The sequence below is a fragment of the Balearica regulorum genome, chromosome 5 (genome assembly GCF_011004875.1).
Source record: "Balearica regulorum gibbericeps isolate bBalReg1 chromosome 5, bBalReg1.pri, whole genome shotgun sequence".
Taxonomy (NCBI): domain Eukaryota; kingdom Metazoa; phylum Chordata; class Aves; order Gruiformes; family Gruidae; genus Balearica; species Balearica regulorum.
The window spans coordinates 68,629,930-68,646,296 of record NC_046188.1 but is presented as its reverse complement, the minus strand read 5'-3'; the positions used below and the strand labels follow the sequence as shown (position 1 = coordinate 68,646,296).

Below are 16,367 nucleotides of genomic sequence, written 5' to 3'. Positions count from 1 at the left end.
GTTCACTAGGAGAAAAGCACTACGCACAGGCTACTGGGGGACACAGGGAGAAGGTGGTGGTGTTCATTGCTCAAGTATGCCCTAGATTTTATTTTAATAGGAATCCAAAATTGAGGTACTTTATTATGGTAACAGATACCTTCCCCTCACACTCCAAGTTCTCGTTACTTGCTCTGAATTGCCTCAAAAATGTCATACCAAAGTGAAAAAAAAATGCAGTTACATGACATTAGCTTCAAGAACAATACTGGTTTTAAAAATGCCTGACCACTCAGCTGTACCATTACAGTCATTTACAGTGCTATGCTATAAACTGGATCACTGCAATGATCTGATTAAAAATAACCCTTAAAAAAGGGGGCCAGGAGCAGGAGGGAGGCACTATATTTAACCAGATAATTTCAATGGTATGTTTTATAGCAGTTACAGTGACACAAGCGTGTATGACAAGCTGCAAGGTGGAAGGGGAGGAGGTAACCTCTTCAACAAACTGAAGTAAACATTTTGTAACGCAGACTTCACTATCAGCAAAGAAAAGATGGAAGGGACTACTGCAAGTCTGTTTTCCGAGCTCTCTCAAAAAACACATTTTTTACAGCATTAAGCAATTAAGATAATCCAAAATTTAAAACAGCTGCATTATCCATTTCCCACTGAAGCAAAAGAAAACCCAAGCTACAAACCAGAAGTTTATTAATCTGTTTTACATTTGTACATTGTAATTTATTCACGCTCCACCATCATCTCCACACTCATTCATCAGTTTAACTTCTCAGCAAAGACTGTCCAGAAATTATTAAAAAAAACCAGTCTTCCCATTTCCTCAGAAAAAATAGGCAGAAAAAAATAATCAAAAAGGTAAAACACTTCAACTGTATCAGGAACGAAACATGGAAGTTCAGAACCTCTCAAAACACCCCAGTTCTCACATCCACTGTCTGGGTACACTTCCTCTTACATACACACATCTGACAGAAGTCCCAAGAAGCTGTTGCAGTTATGTAATGAAGCATTAACATCAATACTCCAGAACACAAAACACTTATCAGTCTCCTGTTTAAAATGAATTAATTTTTCAGATAACAGTTGTAAATATTCTTGGGTTATTCCCCAAAAGTCACGTAAGTTTGACAGTGTAGGAAAAAAACAAACCCCTGTATTAGAAGTGAGATACAGGAATGGCTAGGAGCGGGACCCACTCCTTCCCAAAGAAATGCAGAACTGATGGGTGCGTGCAACCTTTGAAACAAACTCATGAAACATGAACCTTTTAAACTCATCTGAGTTGACTACAGAGAAAAAAATCCTGCTTCTTCAGTAACCTGAAGTTACACCACTTAGATGAGCGAAACTCCTAAAAGTTTTGGTGGCTGCATATATATGTTCTCTTTCCAAATGGCCACAGAAACACTATGAATCTACACATAAGTTGACTACACAGCAAGAGACTTAGATTTTATTCTACGTATCATTTATGTTCAAAATGAATTACTTTTACACAGCAAGTGAATTCTAGAAATGGGTTCTCCCAACGCAGTCTGTGTATCTTTTTCTTCTAAAAGAAAATGCACCAACAAAACATCAAAGTAGCATCTGAAAGCCTTAAATAACTAGAAGATCTTCCACAGCTTGTAGGAGTCATCATGTATCGAGTTAACAGAACTTGCTATGAGAAATAATCCCTGCGCTCCTTAAGACAGTTAAACACATAACAGAGCAAGCCGAATCCAGAAAGTACCAAACACGAAATAATTCCAGAGATAAATCTGCTTGGTTTTTTAAGAGGCGAAGCTTGATTATCCAAAAGTGCTATCAAAAGAGGTTTCAAAGAAAGATTTGGGGTTTCAATACACAGTTTCAAATGAATTTTATAATTTCTTAGTTTCAAAATCACATTTAAATCTCCAAAGACAAATTTGAACCCAAGTTTCACAAGGAGAGCTTCTGGAGAGACAGGCACGGGCCTTGAACATCCATGTTACCCAAATAATGGTGCAAAAGCACTTAGGAGTGCTGCTACTGACAGACAACTTGAAGCATGGCGCTTCCCTGCTATCATGATCTGCACCTACAAGAATAGAAAACTGATCTCAGCTTTTACTATAGGTTCGTAACTGTTTCCTATGGGAAATCCAACATTTCATTGAACCAAGTCAGATCAACTTGAAATACTCACCTACTGTTCCAGTGAAAATTCTTGTGCAACAATGACAGAGGCACTTATTCGGAAATTCAGACACAGGCTGATAGCGCAACAGCATCTTAAGTTACCAGCTACAGCTAAAATATGCCATCTTTTTAACTGTATACACCAAGCTCAAGTCATGTCAAGTAGTTTAAGCTAACATGCTTACTTCATATTTACAGTTGCCCAAGAATAATAATCTGTGATAACCATGCGTTAGCAAATGAGAGATCTGGTCCCTCTTACAGAATATTTGGTTTTAAAAACTGTTTTTTACATAGCTCATGCTGTATTACACAAGTTGAAAACAAAAATAACCGGTTTTTTTTTTTTTTCATTCGGCATTGTATCAAGACACAAGTTTCATCTAGAATCAATCAGCTTAATTTGGAAAGATTTTCCCCTCTAAAACCAAAAAGCAGAAGGGGCAGGGAGAAGAAAACACAGGTCTTACTGAAGTATTTTCTCCTAGGGAACCTGGAGAGCTAGTAGAATTCTAACCTCCGACACCTAACAAAAACCTAGAGGAGTTCATGCAACTTTTAAATTAACTAAGCTTGTCAACAAATACTCAAGTTGCATGTCTGAAGGTCTTGCAGAGAAAATACCCCTTTAATTGCCCCCCCATGCACACACAAATATCTAGTCATCTAAGAACAGAAGAAGAAAACAGGATAGAATTCCTATAACTTCCAAATATAAAGCGACGAAGAGAGAACAGACATTTTCAGGCCATGTTTTCACATGCATTTATGAACAGCAGTTCAATTTATTCTAGTCCCTTTTAACACAAGCAATGTTCACTCTTTCAAATAATGAGGTCACCTTTAGGAAGAGAAAATGAAAGCATAACAAATAATCTAGTTATTTCTAGTTTATACAGAAACAGTCAAAACAGTATAGAATTAAGATGGAAATACTATGATTTGAAATTGTCTACTGTATTTTGATGGTCACATCATTTTATCCTCACTTCAGAAGGAAACATGACACTAAATTTACTTCGAAATTTCTAATTTCTTCATAAAGAGTGACCTTTCTTCAGCTAAGAACTGCACATACCATTTAAAACCTAAGATGGTACCTCTTACACAGCAATTATTTTTCATCCTTCAAAAGAATGTGTCTAAGTCAAGTACATTTTTGTGCTCGTTCTGAAATACAAAGCTCTCAAAATCATCTCTACTGGTCTTCATTATCAGCTGCTGACAAAGAAAGGATTAAATGTTCAACTAAGCAGAACTTTTTAGTGAGATTTACTGGATTTTTCACCCACTCAAGTCTGTGCAGTATCCAGTAAGATTTTAATTTCTGGATGGTTAAACAAAAATAAAAATATATTCTCATCAAAAGGTTCAAAATAAAGGAAAATTAATTGTGTACTTAAGTACACAATATCAAGTAATAAAATAAAAATACTGATGCTCATCTCTACAATAAGCTTTGTTTTCAGGACCCTAAGCATGCAATGCTTGCTTTATTAAAGAATGTTGATTTACTAAAGAACTGTTGATTCCCCCCACCAAGGGAGGTCCTCAAGTTAGTAATTCTGCTTTAATACACCAAGAACAATGCATCTCATTACTTTTATAGCATATATGCAAGAGTCCTATTTCAGTAAGTTTCAGAACTTCTTCAGCTTGTTAAGACTTACAGAAATCTTTGACCTTTAATTCATCTGTGAGAGACACACTTTGCTTTTCTTTTTCAAGACCTAGCCTTTCCCTAGCGCAGAGTACCCCAAAAGAGCTGCTTTAAGTGATTTTAATGGAAGATCTTTCAACAGAAACCATTTCTAAAAAAAAGCACCTTGTCCCCTGTATTCACTTGCTATGACACCATAGTTATGAAAAGTAGTGACAGCAGCCACAGATACACAAAACCCCCAAAAACTAGGGCCTTCATAAGACCAGCATCACCAATTTTCACTTCCTTCTGTCACAATAGCCTCCCACACATCCTTCTAACTTAAGATACTATGCAAGTTGACCAAAAGTCCATTCAAATAGAATGGTACAGCTAAGCCAAGTGTAAATCATTTCTTTTAAAAGGTAAATAAAAACGCTACTAGAGAGGAAAGCTGACCCGCACACCAATAAGAGCGTGCTTATCCTCTTTATTACTCCAAAGTACAGAATTGATAGAAGAATGTTCACGTACTAATTTTAGGTTTTTTTAAATATACATTTTGAACACCACGGAAAAAGATTTTTAGAGGATTTTTGTATATGTTAGATGCAACAATTATTTCAAACCATTTTATTTAATTGAAACAACTGGAGACGTACAGCAAGATCTGCATTCTTTCTCAAGTTGAGGCCCAGTGTTCTTGTGTGCGTGCACATTTGTATGTATTAATGACAAGTTTAAGAAGACAGACATCTTGTCCTATCTATACACGACAGCATTCAGACAAGGATCAAGAAAAGATCCTCTGATTCTAAAACTTATCTAAAAGCTCCTGGCTTGCTGCTTTTATGTTGTTGGTTGTTTTTTTTTAAAAACAAACCAGGAAAATCCCACACCTTTTTTAAGTGGGAAAATACACCGCACACATATTTACAGGTAAAGCACAGCTTGTTTCATTTGCAACTCACCTGTGCACACTAATTTACTGCTATTATTTGCACCTTCTACAAATATAAAATACTAGTCAGGACTACTAGGAGCATATTTACTTCTAAAAGTAAAAACAGATTTAGGGCTTCAATGCAGACATAACATTATTTTTTAGTATTCCCTAATTTTAGCTTAGTAATATAGTGTTTTGAAGCAAGTCTTTAGGCTACGTGTATGTTAGTATTTTTCTGATGGACATCTCATGCTCTGTAGGTTGGAAAGCCCTCCGAGGCTCATTTAATTTGGCAACACCGAGCACTGAGTGGGTGCCACATAAAACCGTAAGTAAGCACGACACCCTTTCTTCTCTTCTGTCACAACTCGAACCTGTTCAAGGACCACGGATTTAGTAGCTGCTATTTCTAAAAATAACTCCTTAAAGGCCGCTTCCAGCTGACCTAAGACTTCCAAAGGGGTGAGCTTAGGGCGATGAAAAACGAGAGATGAAAAATCCCTGGGTGGGGTGGCCGGCGGCCCCCGGCTTTGTGCAGGCTGCTCGCACAATGCAGTTTCGTAGGAGAGGCTGAGGCTGCCTCCGCCGCCGCCATGTTAGCTCCCGCTTCCATGTGCACACGGGCTCTGAGGGGAGCCCGGAGCGCCGCAGTCTCTCCCCGCAGCTCACCTCTCCGGGACGGGGAGGGAGGGAGGGAACTCCCGCAACGGGGTGAGGGAGAAAGCAGGGAAATCGGGGGGGGGCCGTTCCCTGCGGGGAGCCGAGAGCGGGGCTGGGAAAGGCCCCGCCGAGGGAAACAAAAGGCGGAAGGGAGGGGGAAGGGAGCCGCGCCGCCGAGAGGGTCTCGCCGGGAGCGAGGAGGGGGCCGCGGCCCGCGGGGCTGGAAAGGGCCGGCAGCCACGACCCCTCCGGCCTCTGGCCTCCGGCGCTGCCGCATAGGGCTGGAGGGGGGAGGGAGGGCAGCCGGCTGGCTCCTGGGGCCGCGGGAAAGGGCGGCCGACACAAGGGGCCGGGGGACCCCCGAAAGGGGAAGGGGAAAGGCCGGGAGAGAGGCGCTCGCCCTTCTGGAAACTTCCAGCGGGCGGCCCCTGGGGGCGACGCCGGGAACAACCCGCGCAGGCCGCAGGCTCCCTCGCCTAGGGAGCAGGAGGGCACGGGTGAGGAGACCGGCCGCCGTCTCGCCAGCACAAGGAAGAGGAAGGAAAATAAGATGGGACAGTGGTTCAACATCCCTTCAGACGGCCCGACGCGGGGACAAGGCTCGCCAGAAGGCGGGGGCTTCCCGGGGTGAGGGGAGGGGGTGAGGACGACGGGTGACCGAGGGGTCCGGGGCCCACCCTGGGGCAAAGGGGAGGGTGGGCGGTGAGCCCGCGGGCCGCCGGCCGAGGGGGGCAGGAGAGCACCTTTTTCTTCTCCAGGTTGCGCAGCTTTTTGTCGATCACTCCCAGGATCTGCTTCATGGCCTCGGTTTGCACCGAGGTGATGCTGCCGCCTGACGCCTGGGGGGCGGCCGCCGCTGCCGGGGCAGCTTCACCGCCCGGGCCCGCCTTCCCGCTGCTGCTCGCCATAGTGCTGTTGGTAGCCGAGGGCATCTCTGTGAGAGAGAGAGGGAGAGAGGAGAGAGCGGGGGCGCGTTACGGGGGAACGGGCCGCCGGAGGGGACACGCGGGAGGGCGGGCGGGCGCGCGCGCACACGGCCGCTTCCCCACGCCCAGGGCGCGCGCGCGCGCGCGGAGCCGCACCTGCCGGCGCGCGCGCCCCCCTCCCCCTTACCCACCCTCCCTCCAACGAATTGACTCGGACGGGCGCGCGCGGGGCCGTCACGTGACGGGGCAGCCTCGCGCCGCCAGCGGCGCTCTCCTGGCCAACGGTCTGTTCCCCGAGGTCGACCCTTTCCCCGCTCCCCCCCCGCGCCCCGCCGGTGTCCGGAGGGCCTCGCCACCCTCCTCACCGTCTGCGCGAGTGGCCCGGGGGAGGGGGGGGAACTCGGTGCGCTGCGCTCTCGCTCTAGGAATGGCCGCCTCAGCCGACTCCGGCCCCGCCGCCCGCGCTGCTCCTGCTACCTCCGCACCGCGCTACTAGGGGAGAGAGCGAGGGCGCGCACGCCAGCGCGTAAGGCAAGGCGGCCCCGGGAGCGAGCGGCGCGGGGTCCTCGCCGTTCGCGAGTGCCCTCGGAAAACGCCTGAGCCAACGCGCCGCAGCGCCGGCCCTGCCCAAGCGGAGGAGGCGCTTCCCAACAGCGGCGCCGTCTTTCGGCTCGTCTCCGGCGGGTCTTTCAGGCGCGCGGCGGGCGCCTAAGCGCCAGACACAATAGGCAGGCGGGGCAACTGCCCCAGGCCCCCGCCCGCCGGCGGCGCGTCCGTCCGAGCCGGGCCCGCAGCTCCGCACCGAGCCGGGACCCGCCGCGGGGAGGATTAGGGCCGGCCCTGCCCACCACCCCCGCGCAGCGCCGGGCTGTGCTGGCCCGTGAAACAACCGGCAACGTTTTGGCTGGTTGTGGCCGCCCCTGAGGAGCGGGGCGCTGCCTCGCTGAGGTGATGGGACTGAGATGGCGGGGGGGGGGGTGCTCCCCGGAGCTGCCTCCCCAGGAGCTGCCTCCCCAGGAGCGAGGCCGTTCCCGGCACAAGCGTGACTCCAAAGGATGTTTTCTGCTTATTCATGCCTTTAAGGCACGTCCCTAAAACGATGGGAGGGTTCCGGAGAGGTGGTGTGCCACAGGTGTAATTGGGCCTTAATAACTGCATTTCAGTCACTGGAAACAGTTGCCTCATTTCCCACTCGGATTTGCATTAGAGGTAGCTATGTCTTTCTCCAAATACAATCCCCGAATACTACGTAACATACCTGATTTTAGTTTTATCCGTTTCTGTGACCCTAAGCTGCACCATGTCTAGCTAGCACTTGTTGAACGTTTACTTCTGTGCCGACAACAGGTAATTACTTTGGTAGTAATTTAAAGACATTGTACTGAAATAGCATTGGGTTTTCTGTGAAGTAAAGGGAATTTTTGAATGAGTACTATGCCGCCTTAATGAGGTACAGCTTCAAAATGAAATGCCACTGCCTTCAGGGGTAGAGAGCTTAATAACATTGGAAAGGTTTTAGTATTTATTCAGTTGTCTTTCTGGCATTAATGGATGGAATACTTTGGGAATATATGGCCCTGAAAATTCAATTCCCAGTATTTGCAAATCAGAGATGGAGTTTTTGGTTGTAATACCAATTAAAGATTATATTTGTACCATTGTTTTTTAAAGCTGAATTTTCCTTTGATCTGTTCAATCATGGATCCACACAATCGATTCCATTGACAGAAGAGCGAGCGCTGTTTCTTCAACAACCGGGCCAAACTAATGGTTCTCCACCACCAAAAGAGAGATGTCTCGTTACCCTTCCTCACCAAATCCCCATGTACAATCACACAGTCCTTGCCTTTGTTTCTATTCTGATTCTTGTATCCCAGGAGTTAATTCAAGCAAGTGAATCCAGCAAGAAACTGCTTTCTTCAACCACGTGCTGTAGTAGTTAATTTTGAATGGTTATATTTTTTTCTTCGTTCCATCTGTAAATATTGCTTCTTATGCGTCTATTTTTCATGTATGCATGCATTTTCTGTGGCAGCTCAATGCTTTGTCATTTTATATTAGATTATTTGCTTTCCAAATCACTTCTTTTTGCATAACAGGTTATAAGACAAGTGTAATAAATCACCCAACCCAACTATTTCAGTTGAATAAATGAAGTATAAAAGAAATATGTTCAAATATTGAAAGACTGTTTCACTATTCACCAAGAAGATTTTGTTAGTACCATTATATATACAAGATTTTATTTTTATACATTTACATCTCCAAGCCCCTTACACAGGGGTTTAATTCACCTTTTTCCCCGTCAAGTGCAGTTTCTTTGTGAACATATGAAGCACATTGAAGCTTTTTGACCACAAAATATAATGCTTTAAATTCATATGGAATTGTTTTATCCATTCCTATTGATTTCTCCTTTTTCTTACGTTGCCATTGCAATTCTGCGTAAGCTCTGGGCACTCAACAGCTTAGGCGAGTTTCTCAGCCAAGTCATAGGTTCATAATGTAGTTTGTACTCAACACCTGTATTACTGAAAAGCTAAAAAAAAAAAGTCTGCAATAAAAGAAGAATCAGCTGATGGGAGAATTGGTGACAATAAATTAAGAATACACATTGGACCAGAATAAAGCCCTGGTCTTGTCCACCAACATGAGATATTTATTCTCTTGTTCAAATGTTCATGGTCTTCAAAAAGATAAAAATACTGCTCCTGAGAGCAGTTATTACATGAGATTACATGAGCAATAATTACATGACAATTACTGCATCAAAGCTCTTCATAATCACACTGGGTGCTGTTTTGGTTAGCCAAAGATGGAATTGAGACTGGCTAAGTTTACAGGCAAAGTATATGTACATCAGTAACTCTAAGCAAAGCTTTAAGTACTTTATCTTACACAGTAACTGCAGAAGGAGGACTTTTGTATTATACTTTAAAAAAGACTTGTTAATTTAGCCTTACTAAATTAATTTTTAAAATTCTTACTATAACATGGCAACTTTGTACCAAAAATGCCTGTTGCTGCTGTATTAGAGCATAATTCACCGTCGGTACTTTGCTGCAATCGCCCTGTGTGGGCTCCATAGCGGATCTCCAGACCCGTCAGCAGTTTCTTGGAGTAGCCTGGGAACAGCAGAAGTACACGTGGTTCCCTAGTCTGCCTCAACTTTAGAAGTAAAACTTCCTGTACTTCCAAAATTCACTCTGAAATAACTTTGACACAAACAAACTGTACTGCATAGTCAATCTCAAATCTTAAAATATCTCTTCATAATTAATGTGCTTGTAATTTTAGGCAGGGCACGCTGTCATATATTTATCCACCTCTTCCATACCATTCCCTCAAAAAACAGTGACCACAAATTTGTCGTACTTCTATGCCAACAATATTGATCATCGACACCTGACCGAGAAAACCCTATGTGTAGATTCCCCACCATCGAATGAGAGTTGAGACCTCATCCTCTTTGCTTTAAGGAAGTGTTGAGCCACTTCTGCTACATGAGTAAGGTTTATCCTGGCAACTTCTAGCATGACAAACTTGTAATTAGCATGTGGGTCTCAACCTTTACGTTTCTTACAGATAAGTACCCCCTTACTTACCACCTGGGGTATCATCTCCCTGTAAATCTGGATTTAGGTCTCCACCCCTTTGAGTTCTTTGATGTTAGCTAGCTGGTTGAAGTCGTGCTTCAGCATAATTATGGTGCAGATCAAATCTTTTTATTTGCAAGGACCCGGCTTTGTATTTTGTGTTTGTGAGCTGTGTAAATGAAGGTCAGCTGCGCAGTTGCTGATTTTGGAGCCACATTTGTTTAGTCACTATAGAAAGGCAAGAGAGCAGAGAAAGTGTCCCGTCCCCACCCCCAGCAAAAGCTGAGGTAGCACTTCCACAAATGTCAACCTTTAGACCACGAAATTGCTCAAGATGACGGGGGCCTTTGCCTCCCGACAGGCAGCGTGGGGATCCAGATTTAGGAGACGCTTAGCTTTGCTCTTTGTGGTCCAGGGAAACATTTCCCATGTTAGATCTCTCTGAGTTTTCATTCATCGTTATTTTACATCAGCTGTAATTGGAAAGTCTGAAAACACTTCTGTCTCTCAGTTTCCAGCCCTCAGTAGGGCAAAATCAGAGACAGGTGTACTTAAAACCCACATAACCAGCCAGTTACATGAAAAAGACTACGGAGGGGAAGACAGTCTTAAGCTTATTGGTGTAATCAGGGCTCAACTGTTGTTGTATAAATATTCTTTGGGGACATAGAGCCTCCTCACTGAAGTTCTGTCTCAGGCAGGGTTTTTCTGATCCTCCTTTATATTGGTTTGTTACTCCTGACACACCTTCCCAGCCCTTCCCATTTCAGATTTCCTCCCTTTGCCCACTTGCTCAGGGACTTTCGACCAAGACAAGCCTTGCCGCTCCCTCTGGGGACAGTCCTACAGGGAAGTACTCCTAGTCCCCTGCCTCATTGTTCTTTCTCCAGGTAAAAAAGAAAGAAAGCAAGCAAGCAAAAAAGATTGCTTTTCCCCTCTGTCCTGAGAGCTGCTTCCAAGCAAGAGCAAGGTCTCACATCTTTGAGCTCCAAGGATGAGCTGTGTCTCCCTACAGGTAGCTCTGCCTTGTTCTGACCATTCCTAGGCAGGCAATCACAGCACACAAGTGGAGACACGTTCCTGTCTCCCCAAACCTGGTGCCCCAGTCCTATGTCCTTCCATCTTCTTGTCACCCACTTCTCCAAAACAGCAACTGGTCTTACATCTCCCCAGCTTTCCCACCCTGTTGATATGTTCTCTGCTTCCCCAAACCAGGAACTCTGACCCACGGTGCATAGTGTTCTCTCCTTAATTGCCACGTCTGCTCCCTCTTCATACTCTGAATTATTCTGAGTAATGTAATGAAACAATGTAATTAATAACTTCTATTTATGCTGTGAAGTTTTGTTTGGGTTTTTTTTTTTTTTCCCCTCCAGTAGGATCCATAAGGCTAAAATGAAATTTCCCTTCTTGCACATTATCTATTTATCAATCAGTCCCTGACTGCTCTCACTGAATGTTATGAGACTTCAAATGCCACTGAGAACATGACAGTAAGAACAGGGATGGAGGTAACCACAGCTTAATTTGGAAAGCAGATCATATTCCACTGGTGGTTCACAGCAAATAAGAAGTACCAACCTCTATTTCCAGTTCCCAGATTTAGTAAACAAGTGTTATGGTTAGAAAAAGAAACAAACCAAAATACCTTAACTTATAAACCAGCAACATTTAAACTAGAGTAATGAACAGGAGTCAACGATGTCTTTCATTTCCCTTTGAGATGACAGACTTTGTATCTGCAGCAATACCAACCCAGCGCAGGAGTCCTGTTTGGGAACAGGACCCTGGGGGAATCTGGACTTTCACTCAGTTTTACTGTCTTAAGAGGGGCCCGCTCTGCAAAATTCAAAAGCCGCGGTTCCTCCTGCTTATCAGGCAGTTTTAGAAAGTTATGGCTTTGGTTTTAGTAAGGTTTCCTTTTCCCAAAGGAATTTCCTGTTCTATCTAAACCCACAGGCTAGCTAACTTTCCTAATAAAATTAAACCCAGACAAAACAAACCTCTCTGAATAAGGATTGAAAGCTTGGTATATGTTTTTGGCTGCATAAAATTAAGTTAGAAGTTTCGTATCGCGGATGTTAAACATTGATGGGTTAGCAGCAAGATCAATAAAAAATTCAAAAGATATTTGGGTTCAAAGGAGATTAAGTGATGCCTAATGGTATGTTTAGTCAAAACTAGCATAATTCCAATCCAATACAGCAAAAATTGATTAAATGCCACTAAATGATAGATTTCTCTACATAGCCGTTGATGGGAAATCATTATAAAATGTGTTTCTACTGATGCCACATGGTTCTTCATGAAGCAATTGTTTACAAAAGGCTTCAGCTTACAGAACTAAATAAACAGGCTAGGACACTGCTTTGCTTCATAAATTATATGCAAAGCAGATCAAGCATTCATTTTAATGCACAAAGTCCTGACATAGGAAGGGAGTACGTTGGTCATACATACCAGAGAAGAAGGCTCAACACTGAAAAGCAGCTCAAAACTGCTTAGGGCTTTATATTTGCCTGAATTAGCTAATTTGAATGGGCACAGATTACCACACTATCCAGACTGTTCTATGCCTGTCCTCCCTCTGATTTACTTTTTTAGTCATCTTGTTATATTTGTAAATTATATCAAGTAATTCTGTATTTATTTCCTTACTGTTAAAGAAAATATTGAGTAGTGTTATGACAAATGCTGCAGCTCCAACCAAAACATCTTCCTAAATAGCAATTTTCTATTTTTTTTTTTTTTTTGGGGGGGGGGTGGTGGGTGTTGCACCACTTTACTGTATCACACCAGCTTAGATGAGAGTATCACAAGACTCTAAGTCAAACTTAGGCTTAGCATAGTCTAAGTATCTTAGACCTCTGTTCCTGGAGAACATCTAGAGTGGTTGTCGCCCAAACCTGGTAATCACATCAGAAAAAAAAATCCTTTTTGTTTCAAAAAGCTATTCTCTATAACTGCAGAGATAAAATGACGCTTACTGAAAGGATATTCAATCCAGTGCTGAAAGGTATAATAAAAATCAGTAGTTGGAAGTCAAAGATGCTGTTGGGGAGCAGCAAGGGCCAGGGAGGGCAAATTTTACTGTAGATGGAATGGGTAATGTGGAGCTTGTGTTTTCTCTAATACTAACTTTTTCTCTTTATTTCTATGAATCTATGGATGGAGGAGTCCAAATAGTTCTTCGCAGTCAAATGGCCAGATCCACCTACTCCCTGCCTGATTAGCCCCCTGCAAATTTGTGCCTCGGCTCTTCATCTCTTCAGCTGATTTCATCATGGGCCAAAACATTGTTTTTCTAATGATATTCATAATTTATGGTCATGACACATAGTTTCCAAGTCAACCTGAAGATTGCTAATCAAACCTCATGCTCTCCAACTGGCACATCAAAATCTACCTGCATATCACATACATAAGAAAGGTAAAGGAAGAGTGAATTTGACATGATGTGAAGGATGACTGGTTATTTTAAGGAATCCATGATGCCGATAAAGGACAGGCTGGACTCAGGATGCAGTTTTGTCCCAGGATGGCCTGCTGAAGTCAGCCTCCCAGGCAAGTTATTTTAATGCTTCAGGATTCTTACTGATAGAAAATTGTCCTTGCATGTAATCTGAATCTCTGTTACTCCAGTGTTGATGCTACTAATTCTCATCCTAAATATCCTGTAGTTTTTTCTCTTTGAAGCTGGCTTTCTAACACAATATGGTAACACAGTTGTATTTCTTCACAGTGTTCTTTGCTAGGTCAAGCAACCCCAGTTCTTTCAACCTTCCCACACAGTTGAAGTTTATTAGACCTCTGACTATTCCTGATGTTTTCCTCAATGCTATCTCCAGTCGGTCTGTATGTACCTTCAAATGTAGTGCTTAAACTGGTACACATCACTTTGTCTGAGTCCTTATTCATGATGATATCATGATACGGTTGCATTATGTGTCTCAAGGATACATGCACGTAGATATGATGTTTGCTTTTTCTGCAAAAAAATCACACTACACTGAGGTTCAGCGTGTAATTCATTATCACCTCCAGATCTTTCTCTGCAAAAATACTGGCTAACGCATTATCCCTCAGCATGAGTTTGTGAAGTTGCTTACTGCTGCCTAAGTGGACTTGTCTACATGAAGTTTCATCTTTTATTTTTGACCATTTCACATTTTGTCTCCAAAGTACTTTACTTTTTTTTTCATAGCTTTCATACCCTCTGTTCTGCCATCTAGGTCATAATGAAGATACTAACTAGCATGGACACATGAACAAATTCCAGTGATACCTTTCTTCATACCTCCTTTCATTCTGACAGGGAATCACTGGCAATTATTCTTTAAGTAGACTAGCTTTGCACCCACTTTACAGTATTTTAATTTAGGTCATGTTTATGAATTGTGTGAGAAAGTATTAGAAACCTTATTAAGGTCAGAAGATGTCATCTGCTCCTGTGTCTGTGTGATATTCTTGGTGGAAGGAAATTAAATAGTTTGACAGAGTTTGGTTTTGACAAATTTATGTTGGCTGTTACTCATGTCCTTTATTTCCCAATCACTTAGGATGTTTCCTGAATAAAGGTGGAGCATCTCTAACTTAATTTAGGAAGACCTAGTATACAGCTCAATCTGCAAGTGGCCAGATCACCTTGTTGCTTTCATTTTATTTCCTGGCTGAAAAACTCTTATTCCGAGCTTTCAAATGGCAAAGTTTCTCCCAACATGAAAACAGAAAATAGTGCTGATGCATAAACCTCAGTGCACTGAGATGAGGAGATGCCTCTTTGCAGTCTGGCTCTTGTGTACCTATTTATACTGACCTGCTTATCTCAGGCTTTGTCATATCATTTACATTTCTTAACCTAATGTCTGTTTTCCAGTACAGCATAGTCAGAAAGGAACAGGAAATACTTAAAACCTCTTATACAAAATATTCTCATGTGGAAAATAAAAGTGTGCTTAGTAAGCATGACTGAAAGAACTGGAAGCTGCTGTAAACAACAGCGTTTGAAACCTCTGCACTTAACCAAGGACAGATACAGGTTGTACATTGCAATTCCACTCTATGATCTTTAAATCCTATCGGTGTAACCGTGAAGTAAAAGAAAAGATGTTTTTTTGGTTCTTTTTATATTGTATTTAAGCACAAATGTCCTACCTTTCAAAGATTCCGAGAAACTACAGTTTTGAGGCTCACAATATTTTGACTGTATTTAAATAACTTTCTGTCTATCTATTATCTATCATCTATCTATCTATCTATCTACTGTTGTACTGTTTAGAAGATAAAGTAATAATATAGATAGATCCTCACAGTGGATAGAATTGCATCTCACAATGAGAATTTGCGCAAAAAGAATGCAGAAAGCCTTTATCCATGTAGGTATAAAATATCTCCAGTCCAGAGGAGAGCAAGGATGGGTTGATAATTCTCACACTACAGTCAGCATTTGAGGCTCAGCTGGGCTATTTTGAGGAAGACTAATCACAAACCTTATGCTAAAGGTCTAGTCTGAAGAAAAACGATGTCTTTTGCAGTCATGAAATGTTCGAGGACTCTTCAGGCCCAAACTCTTCAAGTCCACTGGGCAACTCTATTCCCCAGCAGCCCAGCGATGGATGGGTTATAAATGTCTTTGAGGAGCAATAGAGCTATTCACCAGGCAGCTATCCCAATCCTAAACACACATGGTACGACCCTGCTGCAGCTGAGGAAATAAGAAATTTGGGAACAGCGTACCCTAAGGAGGCTGCAGCACCCTTAGTTTGTCTGAGGACCAACACAAGGTTTAAGGTTTTTTAAAAATAATTTTGATTCACTGACATTAGTAACTAACATATTGCAATAATAACATATTACACTCTGAGAATTGCAATGACAGAACAATTATCTAATTAGAAAGTAAAACTAATTACATCATGTTTTAATTACTTAATAACTGAGAAATTGTCATCAGGATGAAGGCTGGGAAATGTCATGAAAAATTATCAGGGAGTGCAATTTGCTGGTTTACAGAAAGTTTTCCCCTTGCAAACATGAAGTTTGGAAGCAAGCTTACATCAGCTCCTCACAGATCCACCACCAAGTTTCATTTTGCATCACCACGTCTGTGACAGACCATTTGGAGACAGGCGGCCTCGTTGGACCTGAAGAGCTAAAGGCAAGAACCTCGACGCACAGTTGGCAGCAGTAAGCAGGATGGCTGCGAGGGAGGGAGAAAGCCCCGGTCCAACAGTGACCCAGAGGAAGCTGGAAGTGGAAGATGAGATTGGAGGAAGAGGAGCACTGAACTCCAGTTATTTTGGGACTACAAATTGCCACCAGGAAGTCAGCGAAGGCTGATGTAATTTAGAGCACTGCTGGGCATGCTTGGTGCTGTGGCAGGAGCTAGTTTGGTCCAGAACTCAAGAGTCCACAAAACTGCCATTATT

At 43.0% G+C, this 16,367-nt stretch overlaps 1 protein-coding gene across 2 annotated transcripts in view; it reads right to left on the bottom strand.

The window, feature by feature from the left end:
* CAPRIN1 (cell cycle associated protein 1) overlaps window positions 1-6,931 on the bottom strand; it is a 34,777-nt gene extending 27,846 nt beyond the window's left edge. Inside the window, exons 1-2 of one of the 2 annotated variants that reach the window (XM_075755427.1) lie at window positions 6,709-6,931; window positions 6,161-6,351 (exon numbers count right to left, since the gene is read on the bottom strand). In XM_075755427.1, coding sequence (XP_075611542.1) covers window positions 6,161-6,349 — 189 coding nt within the window. In that variant the 5' untranslated portion in view covers window positions 6,350-6,351; window positions 6,709-6,931. The remainder of the gene's footprint in view (window positions 1-6,160; window positions 6,352-6,708) is intronic. The other variant, XM_075755428.1, reaches the window with a different exon arrangement.
* Window positions 6,932-16,367: the final 9,436 nt, after the last annotated feature.